We start from the raw sequence: 17,896 nt of genomic DNA, 5'->3' as shown, positions 1-17,896 counted from the left end.
ATAAAACAATGGGAGAACACGTAGTGCAAATCATCCACAGTTGGTAAAATTGGTTTTCCAATCAAGTATCAACTTACTTAATATGATTTTTTTTACCAGCCTACCCAATCTTGATAGAGGCTAATTACCAAGAAACTTGTGAAATTTGGATTATCACTAGCCACTCTGACCCTGGTTAATTAGTTTCCATGATATTGTATTCTGAGCACTTGAGTATCCTATTTTTAATTTTAAAAATAATGAAATCACAACAAGGTCAGTAGTTATGAATGAATATTTACTTTAGAAAAAACATTTTTTTCCTTTTAGCAAAAAGACAGTTTATAATATGTGTTATCATGTATTGTCCTTATTTCTTAACACGGTCTGTTTTCAGTTCTGTAAATAGGGCATGCAATTATAAAACAATTAAAAACAACTGTTACAAAGTGCCCTTAGTCCAGTAAACAATTTTCACAGGTTAAAAACAATTGGGTCAAGTTTTGTAAGAGTATTTTTGGCAGCCTCCGTTTTTGGGTGCTCAGCTTGAGATCTTGAAATCCGATTTTCAGAAAGTGCTAAGCATCCGCCTTCTGAAAATTGGGTCCCTTTAAGGCAAGTGTTCTCCAACTGTGTCCCGCCTGGGGTGGAGTGGAATATATTCTGGGGGCAGGGGCGTGAGAAGTGTTGGGTGGGGGGGAAACGTACGGCACACATTTTACCCAAAGCAATGAATGATTAGCAAAGCTGATGCGTCCAAACATATCAGGTCCTCAGATGGTGCTGTGCATTTGACTCTAGATGGACTGTGCATTTTGATGGATTTCTGTTAAGCTTGCACAGCATTATACAAAGTTGTCGCCATCTGTATGTTTTGCTAGGATGTAGTGTGAACATTTAATCATAAGTATCAACGGCAATCGTAGTTTTGCTTTTCCTCTTATTACAATGGATGATTGGCTCTGTTTGAATTAATGCGTTACTGTTTTTAATATTTAGTGAGAGTTGCATGTTGATTTTTTGTTTTATCTGTGTATGTACTTACGTGGTGGGGGGATAAACTATTACAGACACAAAGAAGGGGGACATTTGAGAACCACTGCTTTAAGGTGTTTCAAATTGGGTATCCAAAATCACTAGTCCCTTTGGAAAATCTTGGTCTTAACATACAATAATTAACCTGCTGTAAATTGTCTCCCTATCACTGGATTTTATTCAACCAACTCTGTATTATTTCATTAAAGGTGATTGCAATCTGTAAGTGTCAAGACTAATGACAATTCTGGGTTAACAACCATGAAAGCACCCTTGTTACTCCCAACAAGCAAACTTTCATTGGCCGTCTAAAGTAATCGGCACTGATTCTTTTCAACATGAAAATGTTACGGGGTGGGAGAAGGAGCAGGATTCTTTTCAGAAAGCATCAGTAATAATGATTTCCCATTTTGCCCTTCTTTGTTACAAAAGGTGAGGGTGAAGGTAGCCTCAAAGCAGTGTACGAATGCTGATTTATGTTAAATCATTACATTGTTTCACAGAGATCTCTATTAGAGCTGTTTAGTTGGTAGTTAGAAGATAAGTTTTCTCAGCATTCATCTGTTAGGATTTAGTTTATTCCTCTGTAAAGGTTAAGTCACAGATGGATTTTCCATACAAAAGCCATTTTCCCAACTAACTTTGTGTAACTTTGCTATCTTTTAAGCTGTATAGAAAGCTGGTTTATCCAGATATTTTCCACATCTGTTTGTAATTCCTTACTTCCTTGGCAACTCCTAGTGCCCTCCCATTCCTTCTGTGGTCATGCTCCGTCTGTAGTTTGCCGTAACATCTCTGCAGCTTTCACCATCTTCAGAAAAAAACGTGTAGTCTAGAAGGGAATAATGGGGTAAGTGTGTTTTGCCCGTCTGTGACAGGGCCATGCTCTGTCCTGATGCCCCAGAAACTGACCCACTTTCTTCTTGTATGTAGGCTGCATTTTATTCTAAACCAATTCACCAGCCCCAGTAGAGTGCAACATCACAGTTTTAACCTTTGAGATCTCAAAGTGTTTCTTTCAGCCCTTCTTTGCTAGGGCCCTAAAAGGAGAGGTCTCCCTCTCTCTAAGGAGTGCCTTCATTCTAGACTCAGCTAGTCATGTCCTCCCCCGCCCCCCCCGCATAACACTTCCTTCTTGGCTTTTATCAGATTGTTCAGGTCTAATTGTTGAGGTCTAATTAGTTCCTTACCTCCCTAGTCTCTCCTTCTGATTAGCTAATTATGCAATCAGCAATTACTGGGGGAACCAATTCAGGCTACAGTGATCAGAGTGCTGACCCACCTGTCACATCTCAACACTCTGTCACGCCACCAAGTCAGTCTTAACTGGCTTTAGAGTGCACTGCTTCGAATAGTGCAGTCTACACTCTCACTGCGTTGACCAAAGTAGGTTGACCATTTGGTTTGAAAAAATAAAATTAGGTGGCTTGTTCTCTGGCAAAAGCAGCAGGGTGCTTTGCACAAATTTTCAGATGAGGTCTTTCACCTTTATGTTATTATCCTAATAAGCCAAATCAATCAAGATAGTGTTGAGCTTCTATTTGATATGTTAAGACGAGGCAATACAGGATATAGTGGTATTGTTAAAACCTTTCCAGTAACTCTACAAATAAAATATCTTAATATTGTTCAAACAAAAAGGAAACTAGTAAAAACTTATTTGAGAATCAAAGTGGGTTCCAGACAGACACATATCTATGTAAATCGAGTAAATGTGTGGTTTCAGAGGGAAAATGTTTCTATGTTAAATTGTAAGGCCAGAATGTGACTCTTTCCTGGGGTTCTGAAGGGTTTCTCATATGTTGCCTTTGTGCTGATGATTCATATTGTTCACTAAAGATCTTCTGAAGCTTCTTAACTTGCTATTCGTTATTTATTCATTGTAAGATATTTGCACCAGCAGTTTATCAGTAAATACTGAAGTAACTAAAGAACAGTGGTGTAAAATATTCATCAAGAGCAGGGTGGACTTTTGCTTTTAAGCATGAAGAGAGCCTATTTTAATGTCTATATCAGTGGCTTCCCAATGCAATTTTAACAGAACTTTGACTTCCATAAACTGAAACGTAATTTTTTTTATTAAGGAGAAAGGTCTTTTCCTGTTAGTTGCCACAAAAACATTCATCAAAATTTATTCTGTTCAGCTGACTTTTTTTTTGGTACAGCATTTTAGTTTACTATTATAGAAGAAAAGGAGCAGTGCTGCTTTTGTTTTTTTGGGTAACATCTAATGACTTTCTTGTGCTTTAGCTTTTAGCACTTAAGCAAATCTCATTTCTCTTTAACTCTGCTTTATAAAAAGTCTTAAACGTCACAAGCAATTGGATAAGGTGAGGAAAAATGAACACAAGAGACTTTACTGGAAGGGGAGCTATTAATTGCTGACTTGTTGGCCAAATAAATCATAATTATGTAAAGCTGACAGACCCAACAAAATATTCATGTTTGGAATAATAACCAGAACAGCATGACAAAAATTGTCAGGATGATGGTTTATAAAATGGCTGCAGATAAGTTATTACTCAGTGGCTGCACAGGAGTTCCCTCTGAATTTAAGGGAAAGATTTAGGCAAACTGCCCAGGGATGTCCGCTAAAGTCTTGTGCAAAATAAAATCCAATTCTGTTTCATTAAACATGCAGTGAAAGCAGGATTTCTTTTACAAACATAAGCCAAGACTGTAGCTGTCCACAACATTTCAGTCCACATTTTCCATGGCAACATTAACGTCTAAAGCATGAAATATCAAATTCTAGGCATGCACCCACTGCATTTTTTCATAGACTATTTTTCCATAGAGTTTAAGTCGAGAAAGGAGCATCAGATCATTTTGTATGACCACCCAGTATATCACAAGCTATTATATTTCCTCCATATACCCCTATACTAAGCCCAAAGGCTTTTCTTAGAATAAGGCATTTCAGTCCTCAGGATACTAAACTGGCAGAGAACAGGACAGACTAAAGTATCACCAGTGCTTGAGGCCCCTGTAATGACAGGAAATTGATTAGGTGAGATATGTCTGCATGATCCCAGCGGCCAACCTCACTCCACAATGCAAGGGAAGGAGGAGAAACTCCCAAGGGCCCTGCTAGTCCTTCCCAATCTAAATCTGGCAATCAGTATGTGAGCAAGAAGCACCATCCAGGCATCTAGAAAGAGGAATTTCTGAACCACCTCAAGAGCACTGGTCCATCCAAACAGTGTCCTGTCTTCAGCTGTGGCCAATCTCTGATGCCTCAGAGGAAGGGGAGAACAAGTAAACCCAGAACACACCTAGCCAATTATGCGTTGGAGAAAAAAATTCCTTCCTGACCCCTGCAGACAACCAGCTGAAGCCTGAAGCATGAGATTTGATTATAGTCTATCTCATGACGTACAAGGCATAGAAAAGAATGTTGTGTAATTTAACCCAGCTTTCAGATGTTGTATGACATGCATTTCTATCTCTGAAGCCTTGTGATGAGTTGGTCCTTAAAACTGCTGCTGATCCCCTTTGGTTAGCAATGCTTTTTAGACAAGGTCCAAGACTGAGACATGGCAAAGCCTGACCCTCTGACCTATATAGAGAAATATTTCTTATAACTTCCCTTCTGAATAGTTAAAGGCAAAGAGTGAGAGACAGTGAGATCTTATGTTAATTTGAATGTGCTGTGATTGGCACAGTAGAAGAACTTAGATTCATAGATTTTGCCAGGTAACTATACTTACTGTACTTTGCTTTTAAAATGTCTCATCTATAAAATAAACTCAGGTGCTCTAGTATTTAATGAAGACTCAAGACAATAGAATCACAGGATCAGTTCTGGATTTCAAACTTGCTAAATTTCAAGGTGCTTGGATCTGAGATTTTGGTTTGGGCTTATCTCAGTTTTTAAATAACACCAGAGTTTTGAGGGGTTTTCATACATTGTTGTTGTTGTTCTTCGTTGGGTCTTTAAAGTATTTACATGAAAAATGCTCCCTGCAAGGATGGTGAGTAATTGGAACTTGGTTGTGTTCTGTGTAAAGCCCAAAGCAGTTAAAGAATATTAACTTTCCTTAGCAGGTTAGGATTTTTGTTAGTTTCTAGGTTGTTAGAATATTAATTTTAATTTGCTATCTACATATTGTATAAAGTGACATGGCTGCCATAGCACTGTTGTAAGATTGTTGTAAAATGGCAGTGTCAGCAATCAAAGAAGTTGGGCATTTTAGGGGAGTCTATGCATCATAAGTCCAGCTAGTGGAGGAAATTGATGCCTAGATTAGCTGCTTTAAGGAATTTAGGTTTGAAGAAAGTACGAGAAAAAGAGGAGGACAGAGAAACACTCCATGCTGGATCGTGTACTCTCAGCATATATAGTAAGTTTGCACATTACCTTAATTGCTAACCTAAAAAGAGCCATACTTTTTAATCATTATCTAAGATAGTGTAGCTATCTAGATCTACTTTCCTGCTCATATTTCCTTTTTCACATCCCATTATATTATATTTAATATGTAACTAGAGTAGAAAGGAGAAATGTCAAAAAATTGGTTTGTTTTTTTTATTTTTAAAATAATTTTATTAAGAATCATAGGAGGTGCATGTTGATATTTCTAAGAATAATGGGAGATGAAAGAACAGAATAACCAAGGGGGGAATAGGGATTGAGGAAGGCAGTGATTGCAGTTTTTAAAAGCATTTGTCAATTAGTGTGTAGTTAGTCTTGTGTAATGCTGGGTTTTTTGGGTTTTTTTCCCCCTATAACTGTCAGGGTTCATTGAACCCTGCTGATTTAGAATTGCCAGCAAGTATCTTGTACATAATTAGGTCTCCAGTAATTTGTACATAAACAAACATAATTGGAAAATGTTCTTAGATTTTTTTTTCCTGCACGCAGGTTGTTCCATATGAGTCAGCAGCACCTCTGTACTGAATTCTGTTTGTTTCTCTGGACCTCCCCTCAACAAAGAGAAGGTTGAGGAATTAGCATAGAGAGTAGATGAGCAGGCAACCTGTGTAGTTCATGGCAATCTGGAATCTTGAGACTTTTATACTACATTTTGTTTAATTTCCCTATATTGCTTATACTTGTATATTTAATTGGCTTCAAGGAATCTTGTCACACTTTGTTTAAAGTATTTTTAGTGATTGACTGAAATTGTAACTATACTCATCCAGGATCTAATACTATGAAACTATAAATAGCCACATACACTGTAATTGTTCAAATGTGCTTCAGTATGTGCTGCCTTTCTTCAACGCTTATGTCCTGCATTTCAGCTAAGTCCGACATTTTATTTTTCTTTATTTAGTTGTGTAGTTTCCATTTGGTTTATTAGGAAGCTGGAAAAATTAAGGAAATCAGTCCATTCTTTATCTTTATCAGACATTTTGATTAAATGCTTCTGTTGTTTAGTAGGAATTCATTAGTCATGCACAGAAACATTTCATGCTGCAAATTCTATTCCTAGTGTGCTGAAATTTATATTGAAATGCCTTTTTGCTGGCATTGTATAGGTACCTGCTCTCATACTGAGTAGTCTCGTCCAAAATATTGATGTAATAACTTAAACAAATCTAATTACAAAACATATGTATTCCAACAATTTTGAAGGGGGTGATTATTGCTTTTTCTTAAACAGAATTCTTAAAGAAGAGTAGCACAAAACTAACATCCTTAAATTTGTTTTGCCCTTAGATGTAAACAACTTTGCCATTAAAACTTCAAGTAAGAAAAAATAAGTCAGAACATTTAACATTCCTGACCACTTGCCAAATTCAGATTCTTGTGCTATTTATAAATACCTCAGTCAGCTTCTGTTTTTTTGCCTTAAGTATTCGGTTGCATTTTGACAAGAACAGTGTTTTTTCTTATTAACATTAAACTGTGGGATGAAAAAGCTTTTAAGGCTTTTGTTTTTGTCTGCTGCTGTAAGAAAGAAAATAAATGTGTTTCAGATTAATATGTGATAATTATTGATTTCCATAAAAAAGTTCAAAGTAGAATTTAAATTAATGTTATTTCCTCTCTATTACAGTAGCTGTTTTTTTTACTAATACAAAAATAAGAGGAAGTTCAGCATGTTTAAATATAAACTCATGTATAAGTCTCAAAGGAGTTTAGAAGAGGTAACAGTGCATACTTAACTTTGCATTTTAGCAGCTGCTGCCTAAATATCTAAAGATCAGTTAAAATCTACTGCAGGCTTGTAGTTCATGACCTTAAAATTTTAGTCAGCATAGAATCACTTTGTACGTTTGCTTTCTTGGGAGCAATTTCAATGCAAAACTGATGCAAAGACAACAAAGTGCATCAGATTGGGTGCCACTCAGTCGTTTAACAGCTGCAGACAGACTGCAGCACATGTGTGGAAGCACATTGAAATCAAGGAGGCCCTGTATCCACACAACTGCCTGCCCGTGCACATTGCCAGATCAGGGTCTTCAAGGGTACCTTTTCTTTTTTTCTTTGAAGATACATTTTCAGTTACGTTCCCTATATTTTTTCTTTCCTTCTTGTGGTAGTCCATCCCATGTACAGCTGTAATAAACAAGTATTTCCTATTGCTCATACTTGGCACACTGTAAATATGAAGTAGGAAGAACACAATTACTGAATGCTATAGTCATAGAATGAGAGCACCTGCTGCAACAAGTTCTCTTTGCTACTGTCCTGTAAATATTGCTTTAAAATTAGTTGACCATTAAGGATGTTCAAAGCATAGTAGCTGAACATCAGCAGATTCAGTAGACTTTTTGCCATTGACTTCAGTGGGGCCAGGATTTCTATCTGGAACATTTAGCAGCAGTTAATTTGCTAACTGTTTTATTCTAAACATTATGTGAGACTTAAAAAAAAAAAAAAAGTCTAGTTAAGGGTTTTTTTGTGACACATTTTTCTCATCCCATATTTTTTCTTGAGCAGTCAACTCCCGTGCAATCTTTCATCCTTTTCTTGATTAAAATTTAGCTCTCATAATCTACAAAAATTATGGGATTTTGGTGCCTTCCTGTTGCTGTTTGCTGCAAGTGAGATGGGCGAACTGCAGTGCTCTCAAAACTGAGGGTCCTGTACCCCAGGATTAACATTTCTGGTAACCACTTTTAAATAACACTGAAGTGTGAACAATAGCAAGCATTTTTCCTCATATGTAGTCCTACTGTTTTAATAGCTATGAAGAGGGAAGATTTTTCAGAGGCACAAATGGCACGTAGACACTAATCAGCCATTGTTTTGTTTGTTTGTTTATATGTTTAAGGAGGGATTTTTTCACTGTTACCAAAAAGTGTGTCCCTGTTTTAATAGATTTCAGAGTAACAGCCGTGTTAGTCTGTATTCGCAAAAAGAAAAGGAGTACTTGTGGCACCTTAGAGACTAACCAATTTATTAGAGCATAAGCTTATGCTCTAATAAATTGGTTAGTCTCTAAGGTGCCACAAGCACTCCTGTTTTAATAGTAGCCAAGAAAACACTTTTGATTATGTTTGGTTATGTGGAGATGAATGAAAGATGTGTTTTGAAATTGCTTGTTTTTCTGGGAGTAGACTATTTGTTTTTATTCTTTTTAGGTTGCTTCCTTGGCTGGACCAGGAGGGCAAGTTGAAATAGAACAAAATTTTCTCAATAACAAATTGAAGACAATAACGGTTTATTTTGGTGACCTAATCAGACGAGATGTATCCTGAACTCAGTGCATATATACCTAAGTAAGAAATGGATCACGGTGTTCTAAACTTCCTAATAATATAGACTTGATTTCCCTTTGTCTCTAATTGATGGCTTTGGTTAAATTTCTTCTGTTTAATTTTTTTCTCCTTCCTTTTTTTGTTTAGAGAAATATGTTTTCATCCTGTTCATTGCAAATATGTCAATAAAATACTTTTATAATAAGATTTTTGACATTGATGTATTTCTTTAATTAAAATAACAAAATGAAACTTTAGTAGTTTTCATTACCAAAGATCTTATTGTAAATCTAGGGAAAGCTGCCTTCAGAATAATACATGTCACAATACCAGTCTAAGAGGAGCTCAAGGCTCTGTTCAAATATGCACGCAGAACCTAAATTATATTTTATAATAGGTATTTTTGTGTTTATCAATTTTCCAGCCCTGCATAATATTCAAAACAAATTGAGAGAGATCTAGTACTTAGTACAAACTAATTCTGGAAACAAATAATGAAAATGCAGTTTCTCTGAAAAAATAAAGAGTTTATAAAGATCTATGGTCCATGCTTAAATAATTAAACAGAATAAGCTACTATATGGGAAAATCTAAAAAAGACTTACCAAAGTCAGAGTTAAGCAGCTCTCAGTTCAGCTGGAAAACATTTATGTGGTCACTGTTCATCACCCTAGGGTCCACAGACCTGTTACAAGGGGTACTTCAGCCTGCGTGCGGCTTGTGGGCAGGACCAGACTTGTCAGTTGCTGGGAGCAGGGCAATGGCCTTCCCCCTGAAATTCCCTCCAGTGTATTTGCCTTCCCAGTGGCCAGTTGTTCACCCAGCCCTCACTGCTTCGGGACCTTTCTGAAGGAAATTTGAAACTTTATTTCAAATTTCTAACTAACAGTGTGACTCACTGATGCGTCTGATTCCCAGTCGTGTCCCAGGGCTGCGTTTGCCTTCTGGGAAAACTGTCCTCTAACTCGGCTTCCTCTTCTGAGGTGTTTGCAGTGGCTGTGGCCCTGCAGGCTTCAGAGAGAAAAGCCATAAGCACAAGGAAAGGTCTGTGTCTTACTCCCTTTTATTGAATGTCTCATTGGGGAGCTCAGCTGGCTCTGTGGGCAGAATGTGGTCCCAAGCCAGGTAGGGTTGGCTTGGCCTCCTGCCCTGGGAAGGAAAAGAGGCAAGCAGGATTGGAAATGAACTGGTTCCAGGGCAAACAACCCCCCTCACCCATCTCTGAGGGGAGAGAATCTAGAAGGGCAGTGTGCCAGATGGAAGGTTGCACCTGAGTCCCTATAGACCACATCAGCAGCCACATTCTGTGGTGCTCAGCCATCTACTCCCCCTTCCCTCAGGCTGTAGATGGAGGGCACTGGACACCCCATGGGACACTGCCAATGCCAGGAAGTGTGGTAAGGGGCCTTTGGGCCCAGCTCCCTCTCCTTGCTACCACTTCTATATCAGACCTCCAGGATCTCTATTGATATACCTAACTGAGACCTCTAGGGGAAATGGAGACCCATGTGGCCCCCGTACAGTAGAAAGGGGTAGAATCTCTGAGTTGATTCTTGAACACCAGTATCTTCCCTGAAAGATCCCAAGGGGACCTTGTTGGGGAGAGAAGACGATAAATCTAGCTTCTTTCAGGCCAGGGGATTGCCATCCATTTATTTTTCTGAAGGAATGTCTGAGCCAAATGTTGCTTCTCTCTCAGAAGCAAGATCATAGGGACTGTGACACACAAGCCCATTTGTGTTCACTACTGTGTGTCCGCAACTCTTGTCAGGCCCGACATACTCACTACACATGCCACACTGTTGTCATCATCTATATCTAAAAAGATGTCATGTAAGGCAGTGGTTCTCAACCCAGGAGAGAACTCAGGACTGGGAGGGTGTTGGTGTCACCCTGCAAGCTGGTGGAAGTCAGGGTGAGGCCATTGTGCTGTGTGCACACTGCTGGTGTCAGGGCTCCGAACCAAAGCTGTGCAGCACAGAGGCACCCAGGGTTCCACAGCAGACAGTGGCAAAACCCCTTCCTGGTCTGGGTTGAACCCCAGGATGTCACAGGAACAAATTCCAGAAAGACTAAATCAACGCTGGTTCTTTTGTTCACCTTCATGTAGTGCAACATGGTAGATAATTCTCCATGAATAGTCCCCCTGCTCACCTTAGAGTGCAGTATGGCAGATTCACAGAGAGAAGACTAAGCAAGAGATCTGTGCTAATTCCACTGGATTCGCAAGATTAGCTGTGTATAGTACATCAGTAGATCGTCCGCAGGTAACACAAGTCAGTGCTAGGGGAATTTTGGATAGCTATTGCAAAAAGCTTTATAGCCAAAATAAATAAAGAGAGAAAACCTCAGTTAAGTCTAGTCTACGCTAGCAATAGGAGCATATTTTGGTGTCCCTGAAAAGAAGGGGGGAGCTAAGAGGTTGCCAGAAATATGAATATTAGCAAGCGAAAGTTGCAGAGAAGAAACACCAGTGTACTAAAGTTAGGATCAAACCCAGCAAATTAAGACTACTCAATAAGATCAAAAGCTTTCTCCTCCAGAGGAAGTGCAGCTGCTGAAGCAGACATTTTTACACAATACAGATAACATTACTGAAAGTGCTTGTACCATCAGTTTGTTTCTTAAATCAACCTAATCACTGGATATTGAACGTTATTACTGTGAGATGGGGCGGCTGCCCCTCACTAGTATGTAAGGGGTTAAAGCCACTCTGGGGAGGCTGCGCAGGAGGCAGCCAATAAGGAAAACGCTTGTAATGCCAGCCAATTAGGAGAAGGTTTATTGGAGGAGTCAGTCAGGGCCAGGCTGGCTCATATAAGAAGGGGCTACTGAGCAAAGCGGAGTTTTGAGGGAGGAGGATGGGCTGCTTAGGGGGCTGGAGCACCATGGACAGAGCAGCGCTGGGCAGGGTCAGCAGCGTATCAGAAAGCTCCAGGTTGATGGCTGCCAGACTGAGGCGCTGACACAAGGGCAGAGGAGCTGCTAGGGCTGTGGGGGAAGTGGCTCAGGGAAGGAGACAGTGGAGTTGGAGGAGGGAGCTGCTGGCTATAGAGTCCCTGGGTCAGGGCCCGGAGTAGTTGTTGGGCCCGGGCTCCCCATTTCTCCCCCCCCGCCCGCCCCGGGCACTGAGGAGAGTGGCCAGTGCATGGACTGCAGTCTGCCACTGAGATGAGTGGCTAGAACCTGAACTGCAGATTGCCACTGAGGCAAGTGGTTGGGCTGAGGCCTGTCAGCCCCCCGGAGAGGGGGAAAGAACCAAGTGGGACACAGCCAGAGGGCTGTGTCGAGAAAAGGACAACATGGTCCGGGGAGTTACGTGGGTCCTGGACGAGAGATAGGAGTGACAATGGGTGAGACACCACCACTAGAGGAGGGCGCACTGGCAACCCCGAGCCAATTCCCAGGTTGACCAGCAGGAGGATCCACTGTGGTGAGTCAAACCCAGTTACACACTGTCTATTTTAGATATGAAACTAAGAAAAACTGATGTGTAGTTGCAATTGGTGTGATTTTTTTTTCCACTAAGGCCAGGCCCAAAGCCTCATCCTAGTGCCCAGTCTGAGTAAGAGGGGACGTGCACTGGGAGGTTGTGGGAGGAAATGCTCAGCAACAGCTACCACAGTGCCTTGGCATTTCTACCTCGCTTGCCTTGCCCACTTCCACCAAGCTCTGTATAGTATCACAGATGACAAATGGGTTCTAGAGATCCATAAGTCATGACTACCCAATCCAGTTTCTGTCCTTTCCTCTTTCCCCATCCCTCTTTTCAGAGACCTGCTGGATCTCCCCTTTGAGCCTCTCTCAGAATGCTGTTTGTGCTACCTCACCCTTAATATGGTCTTTGTGGGTGCCATAGCGAGGCGAGTGAGCAAGCTTCAGGCACTCACGGCTGAACCTCTCCATACATAATGTTTCACAAGGACCTGGTCGTAGGAAGAGGTCTCAATAAGTTTTTGTTCACATATAGTCTTAGAGTTCCATTTGAACAAATCAATTAATGTACCTGTCTTCCCTAAATCTCCTGCTGTGCTGGAGAGAAGAAACTGCACTCGCTGGATGTTCCCAGAAACTTACTTTATTATATCAATAGAACTGAACTTTTCAGACTTGTCTCCTCATCTATTTCTAGCTTTAGGTGGCCAAACAAAAGTTCAGCCTCCTTCATCACAGAGACTATCCAAGTGGATAACTCGCTGTATCTTGACTCATCAATTGCCTAGTGTACCCCTCCCACAGAATATTAACGTTCACTTTACAAGTGCTCAGGCAACAGCCACCAACTACTTCAAGAATGTGCCAATATCTGAGAGATGCAAGGTGTCAATAAGGAGTAAACCACTGACCTTTGTCAAGCTCTATGACTTGGACGTAGCTTCCAGACCAGATGCCAAGTTCAGGAGAGCAGTATTGTCAGCTGTTCGACTGATGCAACTGAAGGTTCTTATTCCCACCATCCAGAGGGGATGCTTGCTTGCCAGTCATCTACAGTGGGATCCACATTGAATCATACTATAGGATAAATAACTCTTCTTCAAGTAACTTTTTAAAAAAAAAAACCAAGGAGGAATCCGGTGGCACCTTAAAGACTAACCGATTTATTTGGGCATAAGCTTTTTTGGGTAAAAAACTCAGTTCTTCAGATGCAAGATGTGGTTCTTTAAGATGATGTTGTTCAGGTAGATCCCAGGACCTACCTTCTCTCCCTACTTTCAGAGTCTTCAGCAAACACGGGCTTTAAATTGTGAGGGAAATGAGGAAGGGTTCTGCTCTTTATGCCCTTAATCCGGGAGCACCAAGCGATGTCCATGAGCCCTCATAGACCTCACTTGGTGCTCCCGGATAAGGAGCATAAAGAGCAATGCTATTCAGAATACTCCAATCTGATGCTAATGAGCCTCATGTGGATCCAGAGTGGAAACCACCCTGACGACAACATCTGGAAGAAGATTTACTGTTGGGTAAATAACCGTTGTATCATGTGTCAGGGGTTTTAGATTTACCTGGAAATAATTTGCTAGCAGTTCACCAGCCTAGTTTGTATCTGAATGTTTTTTTGACATTACTCTATAAAGAGGGGGATAAGAGCTGTGAGAGAAGCTGGAGTTGTATGGCTATTTAAAGGTGAACTGTCACGCAAAAAAATAAAAATTTGGGGGCAAGTATTCTTTTTTTGTACAGTGCCTTGCACAATAGATTCCTGGTCCATGCACACGCAAACAGGGCTGACGTGACCTTTGGATATATAAACAGGGGAGTAGTCACTAGGAGTAGGGAGGTGATTTTTACCTCTTTATACAGCACTGGTGAAACCAGACTGGAATGTCTGGTATCCGCATTTGAAAAAATTGACACAGGCACAGAAAATAGCCCCAAAAATGATTTGAGAGACTTAAAGAGCTCAGTCTGTTTAGCTTATCAAAACAGATTGAGGTCAGTTAATTACAGTGTAAAAGTAGTTTGACAGTGAGAAAATACTGGGTACTAAAGAGCTCTTTAATCTAGTGGTGAAAGGCATAATTAGAACGTATGGCTGGAAGGGCCAATGCTCCTAGATTCGGACTTTGTGTAATACAAAAACCCATACTCCTTACAGTGAAAGCCACAAGATCAGACATCACCACCTCCCAAATCCATTTGGCAGCCAGAGCCACCTCTCCACAAAGCCATTATTTGCTTCCTCTCCTCTCGGAACAAAAGCATCTCCTTATTGGATTCCCTTCCACTATCACTTGTTTCCTTGTGTCTTTCTGCATTAGTTCTTTATAGACCTGCCATCAGCCTCTCTGTCTCTACTAGCTCTTCCCCTTTCCTATTCCAAATTATCGCTTTTGACAGCCCCATCACCCCTTCTGAATAAGTCACACTTGGCCTGTGCTCACTTGCTAATTCTCATCCAATCTGCATCCTGTTGCTCCACAGGAAGGTTCTGGGGAACGTGGTCTTTGTACACCTCTCTGACCACATGAAGAACATTTGAATCAAGAGAGGATGAATTCCGGCCAGAATGCTTGTTCGCTTCCTAAAACAACTAATGCAGTTCCCAGGGGATCCAGAATGATACAGCTGGACGGATCTTTCAATAATGGATCTAAATTTGTATTCACTAGATTCCTATCAAGCTCGGAATCAAATTCAGAATTGCTTTCCTCTGTTTAAAAACTAAAATTTGCTTCAGTCTACCTCTGACTTTATATCCCTCTCAATCCCCACACCCTACTTTTATTTTGACCACCTCCCTTTCCTTTCCCTGTGATTCTCTCTCTCTACCCTCTAAGTACTGAGATTGGGGTGGGGGAATAGACTTGAGATTCATATTTAGTCTGAACTAATTCACCTAATTGATAGTTTTCGTCTGTCTAGCTCAGGCATTTCTAACATGCCTGTCACTGGGATATCTTAGTGCTGTACAGTGTACTAGAGAGGGATTTTCAGGGGCTGGCAAATTTTAGATTTCTATTTCCAAATGCAACTAGTTTAAAACACTGTAAAAATGCAGCTAATATACATTATTCCTGATTAAGGACTGTAGTGAGCCAGCCAGACTCCCTGGCTCAGTACTGTTCCATGCTTTGGTTTGGAATGGGGCTCTAAAATCCATCACACACACTCCCCCTCAGCTCCAGAGTTGCAGACGCACTTTTGTTGACAGACCTCTCCCCATCTCATGAAAAGAAAATGTCAGTTTCAGCTTGATGTACTTTGAAGTGGAACAATTGCAGAGACCAGTACCACCACATGATTCAGGAGTTGTGATCTTTTATGGACTGTAGCCATCATAGGGGTGAATGGACAATTGCTAGCCAGAACAGGTAGAAATGTAGGGCCTCTGCAGCCCACTTTACAGATAGGGTCTCCTTCTTGATAATCAAATGCGCAACTTCCCATGGGAACAACTTCCTGCTAAGATATAGGACAGAATGTTCCTCTCCTCCCACTTCTTGTGACAGTATGGGTCCAAGGCTGACAAATTCATCTGTTTGCAAAATAAAAGGGCTTGAGAAGTCAGGGTGAAACAAAACAAGTTCCTGGATCAGTGGCTCTTGTAATACCTGGAAGGCTTTGTCACAGGCTTCAGTCCAGAGGATCTTCCTTGATTAAACGTCTTTCTCCAGGGGCAGCAATCAGGCAAAGTCAGGGATGATCCACCTACGGTTTCCTGCTAGCCCCAGAAGCAGCACATTTGTTTCTGTGTAGCAGGGAATCGAGCATTCTGACAAAGCCTTCACCTTTCCCACCAATGGGCATAAACCCCCCCTCTCCCCGCTTTCCTCACCCCTCCCCCGCACTGTTTTTCAGGTAGTTCACAGTTGGCCAAACAACATTTAGCAGGATTGGCTGTCAGTCCTGCTTCCTGGGGTGCTTGTAGACCACTGTGAGACGTCTCAGGTTGTCCCCCCAGGTCTCACTATAAATGACAAATATAATTGAAATAAGTGGCCACGTACTGCCTGTGTGTTCATAACACTTTTTCCATTAATTTTCGGAACATAGTGGCGGCCCCATACAGACCAAAAGGCGTGGTTGTAAATTGGAATAAATCCATGGGTGTATAGAAGGCAATCTCCTGGGATTTGGGGGTCAGGGGGATCTTGGTCAGATTGAGAGTGGATATATACCTGGCAGCTTCCAACCTATCCAGCAAGTCATTGACACATGGCATGGAATAAACGAACTTGGATACTGTGTTCACTTTTCAAAAGTCAATGCAAAACCTTGTTGAACTGTTTGGTTTGGACACCAGTACTATCGGACTTCACCGCTTCCTGTGTGACTCCTTGACAGTAATCTGGGTCAACATATTCTGCAGTTCCTGCCACACTGTTTCCCACATTCTTCCATGCTTTTCATCCGGGTTTGGATTTTATATGGTGAGACACCAGGTGAGGCCAACCTTGGGTTGCGGAAAATATGGACGGGAAGGTTCTGAGGAGTTGATGTATTTTCTGGTCCTGCTCCCGTAGTAACGCTTATCTGATCGTTATTGTCTCTGGGTGGGGAACCATCATAGCCTGGGGACTGAGCTCAGGAGGGAATGGAATGACAAAGAGTCCCTCCTGCTCTTTCCACACTTTCAGCAGGTTAACATGATATATTTGAGCAGTGTGATGCTGTATGGAACATGGGTGACCATTTATGATATTGTTGATACCAATATTATAAAATTGCAAGGAATATGACCAGAGATATGCCATGTAAGGTATCTGAAAATGTTATGATTTGCCAAGTATGATGATTTGTTTATATGTTTGTATCACCTTTGTATTGTGAGTTATAGATATGTATGGTATATCTGTATTTCCAAACTTGTACTGTGCATCTGGGTGACACCCCTAGACAGACTGTCATCAGCACTGCCTAGCCTGTTCAATGGCCCATCAAGGGTCATCAACTGTACAATGGACCCATTGAAAGGAACCAGGGGGTACTGCTTATGAGTTAGCAAAGCATGTAGTATGCCTGTGAACAGAGAATCTAAGGCTTTTCCATGCCATGTGCTGTGAATCATGTGTTTGGGACACAGGAAGTTCAAGCCATATGGCAAAAGGAATATAAAGGGCAGCTGCATCTTTTCCATTTTTGTCTTCATTCCTGCTTCTAACCTCTAGAGTAACTTTTCTATTAACAAAAAGAAAAGGAGGACTTGTGGCACCTTAAAAACTAACAAATTTATTTGAGCATAAGCTTTCGTGACAAGTGGCAATTCTTCAACAAAAAACTTCAAAAACAGACTTCAACGAGAGACTGCTGAATTGGAATTAATTTGCGAACTGGATACAATTAACTTAGGCTTGAATAAAGACTATATTTTCCACTGAATGCATCTGATGAAGTGAGTTGTAGCTCACGAAAGCTTATGCTCAAATAAATTTGTTAGTCTCTAAGGTGCCACAAGTCCTCCTTTTCTTTTTGCGGATACAGACTAACACGGCTGCTACTCTGAAACCTTTCTATAAATGAAGCTCTGAACAAAGGACTCAGTGACCCATTCTAGTTGTGGATGTGTTCCAGAGGGACTTTCAAGCCAGCAAACTCACCAATAGTGCTAAGAACCTGACTCTCCCTCGACCCCTAACAGGTATTCTCTGCCCATTGTCTGACTACACCCTCAAATCTATTAAACTTTGCATTCTGACCCCCATTAACCTGCAGTGAGACCCATTTTGGGGGGGAAGGAAAGGGGTCCCTTCTTGTGGACTCTAGATTCCACCTCCCAGACCTGCCCTGA

At 41.0% G+C, this 17,896-nt stretch overlaps 1 protein-coding gene across 3 annotated transcripts in view; it reads left to right on the top strand.

The window, feature by feature from the left end:
* TGS1 (trimethylguanosine synthase 1) overlaps positions 1 to 8,865 on the top strand; it is a 49,547-nt gene extending 40,682 nt beyond the window's left edge. For 2 of the 3 annotated variants that reach the window (XM_073331138.2, XM_073331141.2), the window contains one exon: positions 8,551 to 8,865. In XM_073331138.2, coding sequence (XP_073187239.2) covers positions 8,551 to 8,667 — 117 coding nt within the window. In that variant the 3' untranslated portion in view covers positions 8,668 to 8,865. The remainder of the gene's footprint in view (positions 1 to 8,550) is intronic. The other variant, XM_073331140.2, reaches the window with a different exon arrangement.
* Positions 8,866 to 17,896: the final 9,031 nt, after the last annotated feature.

The sequence above is a fragment of the Lepidochelys kempii genome, chromosome 2 (genome assembly GCF_965140285.1).
Source record: "Lepidochelys kempii isolate rLepKem1 chromosome 2, rLepKem1.hap1, whole genome shotgun sequence".
In the NCBI taxonomy this organism is placed as follows: Eukaryota; Metazoa; Chordata; order Testudines; family Cheloniidae; genus Lepidochelys; species Lepidochelys kempii.
This window is presented reverse-complemented; position numbering and strand designations above follow the sequence as displayed.